Genomic DNA, 15,065 nt, shown 5'->3' on the forward strand with positions numbered 1-15,065 from the left:
ACAAGTGAACATTCAAGACGGAGAGATGGCAATTCTGGGCCAAGTTGGAGTAGAAAGAGTACAGACGATATTTTAAGCTTCCAAACCTCATCAGAATTAAGTCCTTAGAAGAAAACATGTATCATTCCTGTCAATCGTCTTTGGGCAAGGAAGCTCCCTAACACCTTTTCCTAAGCGATTTATTCTGTTTGTTACTCCTTCCAGTCATATTCTGTTACACAAATCTTTCCAATATCGCCACACTCTAGCATTAACCAAAAATAAATCGCTATGGAAGACGTGCTGGAGACCCATGGATTATAGCAAGACGTATCCAAAAATAAATCGCTAAGGAAGAGGTGCTAGGGAGTCTCCTTACCCGATAGGAATACGAGCCCAAGCGAGAATGAAGGTCGTATTAAAAGTGGCTGTATAGGTAATTCCGTAGCACCTCTCTGTCAGCGATTCATTTTGTGCAATACACCTGACTTCACCTCCACCTCCACCAGGCAGTATAGATAATTTCGCAGCGTCTCTCTGTCAGCGATTTATTTCGTACATTATACCTGACCTCACCTTCACCTCCATCTGGCAGTAAAGATAATTCCGTAGCCCCTCCCTGTCAGCGATTTATTTTGCACAATCCACCTGACTTCACCTTCACCTCCACCTGGCAGTACAGATAATTTCGCAGCGCCTCTCTGTCAGCGATTTATTTTGTACACACCTAACCTCACCTTCACCTCCATCTGGCAGTGATAATTTTGCAGCGCCTCTCTGTCAACGACTTATTCTGTACATCACACCTGACCTCAGCAAATGAAGTGGCAGTATAGACAACTTCGCAGCGCCTCTCTGTCAGCTATTTATTCTGTACATGACACACTACACTCGTGATCTAGACACCAAAATTAACACCATCACCCTGAGGACGTCACTTTTCTTACTATATCCAGACGGTTTTACTCAGCTCTGGATGGCAGCCTCGTAGTGAAGGGGATAAGGAAGGCAGTATCTAAGCCCTCCACTTCTAAGCTTCTCCTAAATGAAAATCAACTGGAGAGGAATTAATAACATGAAAATTACGCCACCGAAGAAAAGATATGAAAATGTAAAAAAGCAGAGCAAAAGCGACACTGTATATATATAAAATGCAATATAATAATAATAATAATAATAATAATAATAATAATAATACATGAAAAAAATACAAGCACGATGCAACAAGTGATACTGTGCAAAATAAACAAAAATAAAAAATAAATCACGATGCAACAAGTGTTACGTAAATGTGCAAAAGAAATAAAGACAGATAGACAAATATATAAATGATAAAAATAGAGGTCACGATGCAGCAGGTGTGACGTAAGGTGCAATTGATCCAGCCACTAGCGTGTGAATGCAAATGGCGCTGCAACATTGACACGGCTGCATTCCACAACCCCTTCACCTCTTCCTTACCTTAACCTGTTTCTTCATTATATATCTACCTACCTATCTTTTTAACTATCCATCTCCCTATCTTTATCTGTATCCCACTGGATCCCAGGGGTGCTGGGCAAGGCAATGCACTGGGAGGGTACTAAGCGTACCGCCCTCCGCCTATCGGCTCATAGTTGCGAAGCTCATAGGTCCCTACCCGGGGGTTCCCTACTTTATTAAGATTTGAAAATTCCCAGTTCTGTCCAATACTCTGGACACTGGGCTCCAATGGGATACAGCCAGACACCTTAATCCGGTAGGAGGTGGCCACAAACAAATCGCTTCCATGTCGCCCTGTCCCCTGCCATTTCGCTGCCCTCCCCCCAACTTACACCCCTCTCTCTCATCTACCTCTAAACTCCATCCCTCATTCTCATCCCTGGTCTTCCCCTTCCCTCTACCCCCTCCACCCTCCACTCCAACTTACAACCCCCTCTCTCACATACCTCTAAACTCCATCCCTCCTTCTCATCCCTGCCCCTCGCTCTCCCCTCTCCATCTCTCACACACACTCTCTCCTCATTAGTCTCTCCATTCTACTTAACGTGGAAAATCTCTGGGGAGGGGTAGGATAAATCGCCAATGAATCCTCCACACGTAATCTCCTTAAGGCTGAAAAAAATCGCCTAGTGGTAGCAAGAGAGAATTACCAGATTAAATGAGAAAATTACCAAGAGATTTCTGGATTTCTTCTCTTGTAATCCTCCTACTGACTGGCGATTTTCCTCATCTTCCTAGAGGTGGATATGTAGGGATTAGAGGGATTTATTCTAGGTGGTACTGAAAGCGTCGTAGTGCCTTTTCTTCAGCGATTTAGTTTGCATTTTATACCTTGACATCATGCTCTTTAGTACCGTGGCGTCTCTGTTTTACTCTAGTTATATGTGTGTTTATTTTGCCTTTTTTTTTTAATGGTGGTTAAGATGGAGTTAAGATGGAATGTTTGAACTGAGAGAGAGAGAGAGAGAGAGAGAGAGAGAGAGAGAGAGAGAGAGAGAGAGAGAGAGAGAGAATTTTCACGAGATCTTTCCTACGTTCCATAACATCGTCTGGAGGTAGAGAGAATTGTGTAATAATGATCACAGTACTGATGATGATTATAATAATAATAAATAATAATAATAATAATAATAATAATCACAATAATAATAATAATAATAATAATAATAAAATAGCAGCATTAAATAACAATAATACCAGTAATAATAATGATAATAACAACAACAATAATAATAATAATAACAATGTCAACGAATTTAAAGGGGTTAAGGAGCTTATAATACGATCAACTGAGACTGGATATTTCACACAATTGGCTCTGGGTCCACCACACTCAACGATATCCACATTTATTTAACGATATTCCCTCTCCACTCTAACTTGGCCAACAACTGCCAGCTCTCCATCTTGAGTACGGAGTTGCAAGAGGAGATAACACCAGAATATGATGCCAGTCACGGGAAAGTGCTTTTCTTTTTTCTTTTCTTTTTTTTACTAAGGTCACAGCTAGACGATCATTATTCTGTTTAAGTGATACAGTATTAAAAGAACTAACCAACAACGGAAAATTCTGTACATTCTGAATTAACCAAAACTTTTATGGGTAGAGTGAAGAAAAAGGGATGCGAGTGGACTTTGAGAAATACAGTTAATATAAGTCTGATACTTTGTGGGAAATCCTTAGCAAATAGAGTCAAGCAGGATTTTTTGAAAAGTATAATGCAAAATACGGAATGTGTGTGAATCTAGAGCCAACCGGTGAATATAAGCTTATCCAGCCTCTTCTAATACAGTGCCAGCTTGAGCATCCAGTGTCTAGGTCATGCAAGGGGCCAACAGCTTAAGTGGCACCTATACGGCAAGTGATGGCAACAGGCAGAGTGCAGCGTGTGTGTCGTGGTACCTTATAACACCCAGATCGTACCCTCCCTCCCCAGAAATTTATTATCTAGACCATACTACTCAAACATTCTTTAATATATAACTTACCTAAATCATACTTTCTTTAAAACGTAACTTATCTGCATCATACTTTCTCTAAAACTGAACTTACTTAAATCATACTTTCTCTCTAAAACCTAACTTGCATACATCATACTTTCTCTAAAATATAACTCATCTACATCATACTTTCTCTTAAACATACTGTAAATTTTCTACATCATACTTTCTTTACAACATAACTTTTACATCATACTTTCTCTTAAACGCAAATTATCTACACTAAACTTCCTCTAAACATAACTTGCCTACCTCATACTTTCTCTAAAATATAAATTATCTACATCAAACTTTCTCTTCAACGTATCTACATCATATTTTCTCTTACTGAATATACTTTATCATACATTCTTTCCCTAAACACGAATAATCTAGCTTTTCTCACTAATTTATTGCATATTTATCGTACTCCTTAGAGTCCTTACATGACTAACATGTATAACCTTGATCACAATCATAATCATTTACCAGAGTCTAGCGTAATAACAGAATCGACTGTTTATGTACTGTGTAATGAGGATACTTCAATAAAAACACCTTTATGTATATCTGGCCTTTACCTTATGCTAGGGGGTACATGTAATAATATACTTTAGTCAAATATAAACAGTACTTCATGAGGATAAGTTAGATATTTGGGGACAGAAAGTTTTATTTCTAACCTGTTATGATACGATGGGGATATCAAGATACATACACATAATTACGTCCTGTCCAAGAGAAACTTTTGAGACAACCATAGCTACGTAATTTCTCAGGAATACATAAATATTTTGTCACGTTCTGTTTGACTGGCAGACTTTAGATATCTTTTATGACGTGCTGTTTGTCAGGGAAACAGAGATACTCTTGACTACATACTGTTTGACTGGCAGACTTTAAAGACAGTAGAGATATCTTTATTACGTGCTATTAGTCAAGGAAATATACTTTCTTTCTTTTTTTTACGTACTAACAGGGAGGTTTTTTATCTTTTACATAGCACCTTTAGAGATACTTCACATACCTTTATATATATATTTTCTTTTGCACTGTTAAACAAGATATATGAAGACAGTTTTTGGTACGTACGTGTGATGGAGGTTTATACAGTTTTATCTTCTGTTATGCATTATTTACCAGGAACACATTAAAGAGACATATATTTTTTCTTACATAACATTTAACAGGAGGCTTCACTAGAAACAACTTTTGCTACGTATAATTTGCACTTTTGTTTGGTAATATTTGACTGGGATATCCTATTTTTTTTTTTTTTTTTTTTTTTTTTTTTTTTTAAATAGAAGGGGAGAATATGTTCATCCTTTCTCACTGGGTCTTACGTTCTGTAGTGTGTGGATTCTTGTGGGACTAAAATCATAAATACAACACTAAAATAATACAACTACAGCTACATCCAGTGGCCCATATATACTAATACTAAATCATTCTTAAAACTACAAGACTGCTAGATTATGCTAAGCCATTCTTATATCCACAAGGCCAGTATCAGCTAACCCATTCCTCCATCTACTTTACAAGGATATATTTAATGTTACCAAACCCCGTATTAAACTGATGTAAAAGTGACCAGAGACAAGAGGCCTTTAAGATGCTGGTTAAGTCTTCAGTAAACAAATTATCTTAAGTGGAGTCAGGTGGTGATTTAGGTTACTGTCTTTACTGGGAGTTAGTATGACAGGTTAGTGGTTGGAGAAGTGGTTGTGTGAGAATTGTGGTGGTGTGTGGGTGGTGGTTGTGTGAAGGTAGTGTGAATGAGAAGGTAGTGTCTATGAAAGTAGTGACTATTTGTATTAAGATTAGGGTAGTGGAAGTGTGAAGGGAGTATGAGTGAGAAGGTAGTGTAAGTGTGAGGGTAGTATGAGTGAAAGGGTGGTGTGAGTGAGAGGGTGGTGTAAGTATGAGGGTAGTATGAGTGAGAGGGTGGTGTAAGTGTGACGGTAGTATGAGTGAGAGGGTAGTGTAAGTGTGACGGTAGTATGAGTGAGAGGGTAGTGTAAGTGTGAGGATAGTATGAGTGAGAGGGTAGTGTGAGTGAGAGGGTAGCGTAAGTGTGAGGGTAGTATGAGTCGGAGGGTAGTGTTAGTGTGAGGGTAGTATGAGTGAAAGCGTAGTGTAAGTGTGAGGGTAGTATGACTGAGAGGGTAAAGTAAGTGTGAGGGTAGTATGAATGAGGAATAGTGTAAGGATAGTATGAGTGAGGGGATAGTTTAAGTGTGAGCGTAGTATGAGTGAGAGGGTGTATGAGTAAGGGGGTAGTGTGAGGCTAGTATGAAAGTGGTGTATATAGTGACGTTGGAGAGGGGGGAACCTACCCTTCTGGGCGGGGTTCTTTTTGGTTGCTGAGCTGGGTTGGTGCTGCTGGGGTTGGCCTTGCTGACTGGAGTGGCCGTTTGCGGCAGGAGCGCTGCCCCCTGACCCTCCACTGCTCTCTCGACCATCACCACCTCCGCCTGCAAACACAAATACCGTTATCACACACCCACACTACTAACAATTATTTTGTCACACACACAACGAACAATTATTTAAACATACATTAGCACTTCAACAAACATTATAACTTCCTATCAGTTAACATAACTAACAATTACTTAAACATCCATTGCCACTTCCTATCAACTAATATAACTAACAATTATTTTCCTTTTCAGTTCAGTGCCATGCCCATATTTCTTCACTAATTCGCTTTACTCTCAGTACAATTCTTCTTTGAGTAAATATCGCCAGACGCAGTTTTGTATTTTTATCATTTACATCTTTTACAGGGCTATGTTCGCACCTTTTACAGGGCTATATTTACACCTTTTACGGGGCTATATATACACCTTTTACAGGGCTATATTTACACCTTATACAGGCTTATATTTAAACCTTTTATAGAGTTATTTACACCTTTTACAGGGTTATATTTACATCTTTTACAGGGCTATATTTACACCATTTACTGGGCTACATTTACACCATTTACGGGGCTATATTTACACCTTTTACAGGGTTATATTTACACCTTTTACAGGGCTATATTTACACCTTTTACAGGGATATATTTATTTTACTGGGCTATATTTACACCTTTTACACGCTTGTATATACACCTCTTACAGGGATATATTTACACCATTTACTGGGCTATATTTACACCTTTTACAGGGTTTTATGAGGCTAAACGTCTATATAAACACAACCCTTGGGGTCCTAACCATCCTACGTTCTTCTATGTTCATTATCATCATAGCAATTACAATAAAGGTTGGTTAACTGAACTGCGGCTGTGTGGAGACCATTTTGTATTCTCTTCACCACACTGTATCTTCAATTGGCGCGTCTTCTTACTTTTCCGTATATCTGTATCCAAGTACGGTATACAAGACAATATTTCTATCTCTACTGTATAGTACAGGTGAAGGCATTTTCTCAATAGCTACCTAAACAGACACACACACACTCTCTCTCTCTCTCTCTCATTTCCAGCACTACTTTCTACTTCCATCTCTCTCTCTCTCTATTTCCATCACTACTTTCTACTTCCATTTCTCTCTCTCTCTCTCCAGCCACCCATCACACAGCAACACCCCACCTCCACTATGCACATCATTCCCTCATTTCCAAAGCATCAGCCTCCCTAACTCTGCCACATCCCTGCAGTCCACCACCACCACCACTGCAGGCGAGAGAGGTACCTTGTGGACGTCACCCATCATGAATATAATTACAACTCGGCCAGGATATAATTAAACAGGACTGCGGGGACGAGGAGAGGCAAGGGAGAGGGTGTTTGAGGGGTGCAGAGGGAAGGGAGAGGGTGTTTGAGAGGTGGAGGAGAGGGAAGGGAGAGGGTGTTTGAGGGGTGCAGAGGGAAGGGAGAGGGTGTTTGAGAGGTGGAGGAGAGGCAAGGGAGAGGGTGTTTTAGGGGTGGAGGAGAGGGAAGGGAGAGGATGTCTGAGGGGTGGAGGAGAGGGAAGGGAGAGGGTGTTTCAGGGGTGAAGGAGAGGGAAGGGAGAGGGTGTTTGAGGGGTGAAGGAGAGGGAAGGGAGAGGGTGTTTGAGGGGTGGAGGAGAGGGAAGGGAGAGGGTGTTTGAGGAGAGGAGATGGGAAAGGGTGTTTGAGAGGCGGAAGAGAGGGAAGGGAGGTGTTTCAGGGACGGAGGAGAGGGAAGGGAGAGGGTGTTTTAGGGGCGGAGGAGAGGGAAGGGAGAGGGTGTTTGAGGGGTGGAGGAGAGAAGGGAGAGGGTGTTTGGGGGACGGAGGAGAGGCAGGGGAGTGGGTATTCTTACGGAACACTCTCTCCACTCACTGCACCATTTCCACATCTCTTCAAGCTCTCTAATCCTATACATTTTTCACCTTAACTTGGCCAAGATTTTCGTCCTTTTGTAGCCTAGTTCGCATACCCCAGAGGAGAAAACTATGCTAGGGCTCTTATCATCTCAACACCATTTCTTCGTTGACTAGCATCCTATTCTGGTGTTTATGAATTGTTGTAACTCAGCCTTCCAAATTGGGAGATTAGCCCAAGTCAGAGTAAAGGTTGTATATATAGTATCAATTTTTATATCTTTACACAATTCTACTTGGCTACGACTCTACACACTTTCAGTAGCACTTCTTCGTGATTAGCATCACATTCTAGTGTTAATCTATTGTTACAACTCAGCATTGAAGATGGAGAGACGGCAAATTTAGGAAGTATAATCTTAGTCTATCTTTTATTCCTTTATACAACCCTACCTAATTCCAACCTCCCTAATACTAACCTTACTCTATTTCTGATACTTTAATTAGGTAAGGGAGGGGGTGTCCTTGGTTCGTCATTTCGTTGGTTAGGAAAGCTCCCTAACACATATTTCTTAGTAACTTACTTTTGGATATGGGTGGTTATCATCTTTTTGTACGTAATTCTATATAAAGTAGGGCGATATCGGAAGGAAACACAGAACAGACAGTAGGGTGTAATAAACAAAATAAATCGCATAGGAACAGGTGTTGGGGAGCTTCCACAACCGACGAGACTAGGGTCCTTACCACACACTCACCCACAGGACCACTTCTGTATTTCTTTCATACAAACTTGGCTCAGATTTTCGTCTTTTTACAGCTTATTTCATGTCGTCCAGTGGCAGGAAAAGACAATACTACAGTTCAACGTCCTTATCATAGAAACCTCTTCGTGACTAGCACCATATTCTAGTGTTAATGTTAAAACTCAGCAGTCAAGATAGAAGGATGGCAGTTTTAGGCCAGGCTAGAGTTAAAACAGTACACCCTCCTTCAATCCCTTAAGTACCATTCCATCTTTTTAGGTCTTTTATTTCCTCTGTCTTTCTTCTTTCTTTTTCAAACGCTTTTTCAATTTGGCGTCATTTCTTTTTTCTTCACTAACTCTCTTTTCCTACAGTCTTTTTCGTCAAGCGTATATTCCTCAGTTACGCCTTTTTTGTCAAGCGTATTTTCCTTAAGTCTTTTTTGTCAAGCGTATTTTCCTCAAGTCTTTTTTTGTCAAGCATATTTTCCTTAGTTACGTCTTTTGTCATATTATCCTGAAATCTTTTTTGTCATGCGTATTTTCCTGATGTTTTTTGCCACGGGTACTTTCCTTAGTTATGTCTTTTTTGTCAAGCGTATTTTTCTTACTTACCGGGTACGTCTTTTTTGTCAAGCGTATTTTTCTTACTTACCGGGTACGTCTTTTTTGTCAAGCGTATTTTCTTTCGTTACGTCTTTTCGTCACGTTCATTTTCCTAGACACGCTTTTTTATATCAAGCGTATTTTCCGAAGATGTATTTCTGTCAAGCGTATTTTCCTTAGTTACGTCTATTTTGTCAAGCGTATTTTCCTAGATACTTTTTTTTTTTTTTCTATATCAAGCCTATGTTCCTTCGCTACGTTTCTCGGCACAAACTTAAACCAATAAACCCTAAGACTGACGTGTGCCTTGGAGGACTAACACCAAGACGCCAAACTCCTCCTCAAGAAGTCTGTGAAGGAGCATCTCGACTCTGCTTGGAGGACGAAGGTGGAGGTGGAGAGAGAGGAGCAGAGAGGGGAAGAAGGAAGTAAGGTTAAGAGATCTACTACTACAAGAACTACTACTAACACCACTACTACTACTGCTGCTACTATTGCTACCATCACCACCACCACTCTACAACAACAACAACTACTACTACTACTGCTGCTACCACCACCACCACCACCACTACTACTCAACAACTACCACCCACCACCACTACCCCTACCACAGAAAAGACAGGAAGAAAGAATACTGAATCTCGAGAAAATAAAGGGGATCAAGAAAGACAGGAAGAGACTAGGTGAAGAAAGGAGAAAAGAGAGAGCGAGGACAGGCAGGAAATGAAGTGAAGAGAGGCGTTAAGGAAGAATCGAGAGAGAGAGAGAGAGAGAGAGAGAGAGGAGGGGGGGGTGGAGGGGTGAGAAGTGTGCTTGAAAGGGTTAAGGAAGGATCGGGGTGGCGGTGGAGGGCTTTTGGGGAGGGATGGAGGCAATTACGGGGCGGAGAGGCTTGGAGAGGAGGAGAGATATGAAGGGAAAAGGTGGAAAGTGAGACCATAGTTTTGGAAATGACATGGATGAGCAGAAGAAACAATGTTATAAAATACTAATAATACTGATGAGAGAAGGTTAAAAAGAGGCAGAAGAGAGGTTAAAAAGAGAGGTTAGTAGACAGCAGGTTTAAAGGAAGCAGACGTGAAAAGGTGGGAGGAAAGATAATTAAAGAGAGAAAAAAGAAAGAAGAGAGGAGCAGACGCGAAAAGGTGGCGGGAAAGATGATTAAAGAGAAAAAAATGAAAGTCAGAAGAGAGGTTAAAGTGAGCGATGAAGAGACAAAGAGAGGTTAAAAAAAGAACGACAACAGACAGAAGACTGAGCCACATTTTGGGAGAGGATGGAGGGGGGATCTATTTAGGACAAAGATGGACACAAAGAGACTTGAGAGTGATGCAATCTTCACCAAGCTTGAAGGAACCAAGAAATGGGGCGCTGAGAGTGAGCTTTCAAATATCCCACACATCACTGAGGAAGGCGACGCGCAGGGAAGCGTTGGAGAGTGACAATGGGTAGAGTGAGGTTGGGAGCGTGCAGGAGAGTGACAGAGTGATGCTGAGATGGTGTGAACGTAAAGGGATGAAGTAGAGACGGTGTTAGTGACAGGGTGAATTAGAGAAGGAGTTAGAGTGACAGGGTGAAGTAGAGAAGGTGTTAGAGTGACAGGGTGAAGTAGAGAAGGTGTGAGACTGACAGGGTGATGTGGAGAAGGTGTTAGTGACAGGGTGAAGAGAGAAGGTGAGAGTGACAGGGTGAAGTACAGAAGGTGTTAGAGTGACAGGGCGAAGTAGAGAGGTGTTGTAAAGTGACAGTGGGTGTGGTGAAGTAGAAATGCGTTGGGATGTGACACTGAAGAGGGTGAGGCGGTTGGGAGGTAGTGGCAAGCGGCTGATGGGATGTAATTCATCCCTAATCATTCATGAAGGATCCTTAAGAACCTGGATGCGAAATCTGGACCCCCAAATCCCCCACCCGTCACTGAAAAAGCTGCCGTAGGGAGGTGCTGGAGATTGACACTGGGGAAGGTGAAGTGGGATGGAGGTGGCAGCGAGTGAAGCGACGCAATTCATCCCACAACTATGCATGAAAGAGACCAAGAACCTGAAGTCTATAATCTTAAATACTCTGGCTATTACTAAAGGGAATGAAGCAGAAGGAAGTGTCAGCGTGTGACAGGGTTAAGTGAGAGGGAGGTGGCATATATCTGAAAAGACACGCAATTCATCCCACAACCATGCATAAAAAAACCAAAAGACTGGATATAAAGCCAGAACTGTCACTGGATAAGATAAAGCAAAATGGAGGTATGACGCCGATGAAGAGATGACGTAAAGTGATTGGAAAGGGGGAGAGGATGGAAAGGGACGTACATCACATAAAGCATGAAGGAGCACTAAGAACCTGGACATGATACCTAAACAATCAAATCCTACCAGCAGTCTGAAGAAGAAGGGTGAAACACAGTGATGATAAGTGATACTAAGGTGATGATGACTGACTTTGGAGGGCGAAATACATCCCCACCAGGTATACAAGGCTCAAGAAAGCGCATATCAACCTTAAACCCTGAAATATCCGGGTCGTAAGTGGTGAAGGAGATCGAGTGAAGGTGGTGGCTAGTGAGACTGATAGGAAGGTAACGCTGAGTATTGTAGTGACTTCAGGACGGAGATGACGTCAGTAAACAAAACTCCAACACGCATGACAGACCCAAGACCTGCATATAACCCTAAACCTCAAACACTCGGTCGTCACTACTGGAGGGCGAAAATCTCGTAGTGACGATGGAGCAAAGGTAACGTTGAGAAAACCTGGAGCATACTTCATCCCTAACACGCATGAGAGAGCCAAAAACTTGCATATCAACCCTAACCCTCCAATCCCCAGCTGTCAGTGGTTGGGGTGAAGTCGAGTGGAGGTGGTGGGTAGTGACTGTGTGAGGTAATTAAGCGGGTCTGCCTCACGTGTCACGCTTTCTGCAATACTCAGATCAATAGCAGTGGGGGCGGCGTCCTTGGGTCTCTCTCTCTCTCTGTTGGTTGTCAGTCAGTCAGTATGTCTCTCTGTTCTCTGCCAGTCATCAGTCAGCAGGTCCGTCTGTCGCTCTCTCCCTCTCGTTTGTCGTATAAACATTCATCACGGCTCACCCTTTCCTCGAACAACATCCTCTCTCTCTCTCTCTGTTTTCCATATAAATACTCCTGGGGCTTTGTACATCTTCCTCCAATCTCTCTCTCCCTCTCCCCTCTTCACAGACTCATCTCCCTTTCCGTTCAATAACTTCTCCCTTTCTTCGCCATGCCATAAACATTCTCTCTCTCTCTCTCTCTCTCCTGTGCTATAACCTCATTAATGAAAAAGTGCGTCTTAACATCAAGGCCAGAAAACTATGATCATGAGAGGGTCTGTGCTTTCTTTCTTTCTCTCTCTCTCTCTCTTCCGGCACAAACACTTCCCTCACCCTGCCTCCCGTGTCGTCTTATATAGCGGAACAGTTGTCGGGAAGTGCTCTCCTAAGGGTTTCCTGAATCTGCAAAAACATCCTGCAAGTAACCCCCACTCACAGCTGTCCCCCCCTCCCCACCCACGCCCCCACCTCCCTCTTTTTTTTTTTTTCCACCTTTCCACCCTCCCCCTTGTCTCCCTCCTTCCCCCTGTTCCCCTTCCCATCCACACCCACACCTCCCTCCTTTCTTTTACCTCTCCACTCTCATCACCCCTCCCCTTGTTTTCCTCCTCCTTCCCTACATTCCCTCTACCTCCCCTCTGCTCCTCACCACCCTTCTTGTCCCCCTCTTCCCCTCCCCCATCCTCCTCTCTACCTCCACAGCCTTCTCTCTGTTCCCCTCCCCTCCCCACCCCAACCACCCTTCCTTTGACCCCTTCTTCCTCTACCTACCCCAACCTCGTCCCACTCCTTTCCTTATCCCCTGTCCCTCTCTTCTTCCTCCCTACCCCACCTTGTCCCCTAACTCCCTCACCCCCCCTCCCTATGTCACCTTCTCCCTTCCCATCCCTCCCCACCCCACTAGTCTCCCCTGTCGCAGTTCAAAATGTGCTTCGTTTCGGTAACTCACCAGTCAAGCTGAGGGACAAAAAACTTGAGCGTTATTTCATGAGCTGGTGGGGTCCGGTCAAGTCCCGTCCTCGGCAAAAAGTATTCAATTTCATGATCTAATGTGGCAGGGTGGCATCTTATTTTCAAAGTAATTCACTTCCATGATTCGATTTGGAACTTTTCAGTCCTATATCCTATTAAAACACTCTGGATCTTTCTCTATCTGGTGGGGTATGATGGTGTTTTGTAACCTAAAGCAACTTAATTTCATGATATATTGAAGCGGAGTACGTTCCTATACCCTGGAAAACTCTCATCAATATCAAGACTGGAATGACAAGGTTCCATCTTATAACATTCAAAAACTTCAATATCATCGCCTAGTAAGACAAGCTTGCATCTTAAGCCCAACAGCAGGTTCTTAATATATGTCTCTGGTGTGGCAGGATTGCGTCATACATCCAATTGCAGCTCAATCAGTTTCTCAGCTTCTCTGTCCATTGTGGTTGGGTGCATCTTCTACCCTGCAAAAGCTCGTAAAATATCACAGTCTGGAATGAAAGGGTTGCATCTTATACCTCCTAAATCCTTCAATATGATCATTTCCCGTCTTAAATTTTACACCAAGTTCTCAATTTCCAGGAGTGGCTTGGCAGGGTTGTGTCATATATCCTGGTGCACTTCATCCATTTCTTGATTTGGTGTCGTGGAAGGTGCGTCTTCTACCATGCAAAAAAAATCGTGTGGCCTGGAATGAAAGGGTTGCAACTTACACCCACTAAATCCTTCAAAATCAACGCTTAAATCCAGCACCCAATTTCCAGAAGTGGCGTGGCAGTTGCGTCATATATCGTGCAGCACCTCATCAGTTTCTTGATCTGGTGTGGTGGGGGTGCGTCTTATATCCCGCACCAACTCCTCAATTTCCGGTCTTCTTCTGGAGGCCGTCGTTAGTCTTCTCCAAGTGCCTCGTTCATCCCGCCCTGGCTTCTTCTCCCTGGTACTCGGCCCCCTTTCACCCTGAACTTTATTCCCTTCCTCACTTTATCCAGAATGGCCAAGTGTGAGATATTACCCTCAAAGAATGGTTGTGTGAGATACGAACCTCAAAGAATGGTTCAGTGTGAGATACGAACCTCAAAGAATGGTTCAGTGTGAGATATTACCCTCAAAGAATGGTTCAGTGTGAGATATTACCCACAAAGAATGGTTCAGTGTGAGATATTACCCACAAAGAATGGTTCAGTGTGAGATATTACCCTCAAAGAATGGTTCAGTGTGAGATATTACCCTCAAAGAATGGTTCAGTGTGAGATATTACCCACAAAGAATGGTTCAGTGTGAGATATTACCCACAAAGAATGGTTCAGTGGGAGATATTACCCACAAAGAATGGTTCAGTGGGAGATATTACCCTCAAAGAATGGTTCAGTGGGAGATATTACCCTCAAAGAATGGTTCAGTGGGAGATATTACCCTCAAAGAATAGTTCAGTGCGAGATACGAACCTCAAAGAATGGTTCAGTAAGTAAATCTCTCTCTCTCTCTCTCTCTCTCTCCCTCTCCTGACTTGTATATTTATGGGTCAAAACTGAGGTGTATATGTTATTCCCAGGTTACAGTAAGTTTGCTCTCTCTCTCTCTCTCTCTCTCTCTCTCTCCCACACACCTAAACTATTAATGCATACTCTGTCAACATGAAAACGATATAAATAACACACAAGAAAACGTTAAGGTGTAATAAGCAAAATAAATCGCTAAGGAAGAGGTGTTTCGAAGCCTCCTATGTCACTCAGTATACGGCCTAGAGTCAAATCAGTGTGAAAGGGTGGCGACTGTGGCAGCGTGGAGGAGGCAGCGAGATGGGAACGTGTGGCAGCGACAATGTGTGACGCTGCGGTGTTGATAGGAATATTTGCGAAGGTGGTGTGTGTGTGTGTGTGTGTGTGTGTGTGTGTGTGTGTGTGTGTGTGTGTGT

General features: G+C 42.6%; 1 protein-coding gene across 4 annotated transcripts in view; it reads right to left on the reverse strand.

Moving 5' to 3' along the window:
* Positions 1-15,065, reverse strand: part of LOC145407459 (uncharacterized) — a 564,352-nt gene that overhangs the window by 101,045 nt on the left and 448,242 nt on the right. For all 4 annotated transcript variants that reach the window (XM_080278390.1, XM_080278388.1, XM_080278391.1 and 1 more), the window contains exon 2: positions 5,778-5,915. In XM_080278390.1, coding sequence (XP_080134516.1) covers positions 5,778-5,915 — 138 coding nt within the window. The remainder of the gene's footprint in view (positions 1-5,777; positions 5,916-15,065) is intronic.

The sequence above is a fragment of the Coenobita brevimanus genome, chromosome 73 (assembly GCF_032717465.1).
Source record: "Coenobita brevimanus isolate Jiangsu-jjx chromosome 73, ASM3271746v2, whole genome shotgun sequence".
In the NCBI taxonomy this organism is placed as follows: Eukaryota; Metazoa; Arthropoda; class Malacostraca; order Decapoda; family Coenobitidae; genus Coenobita; species Coenobita brevimanus.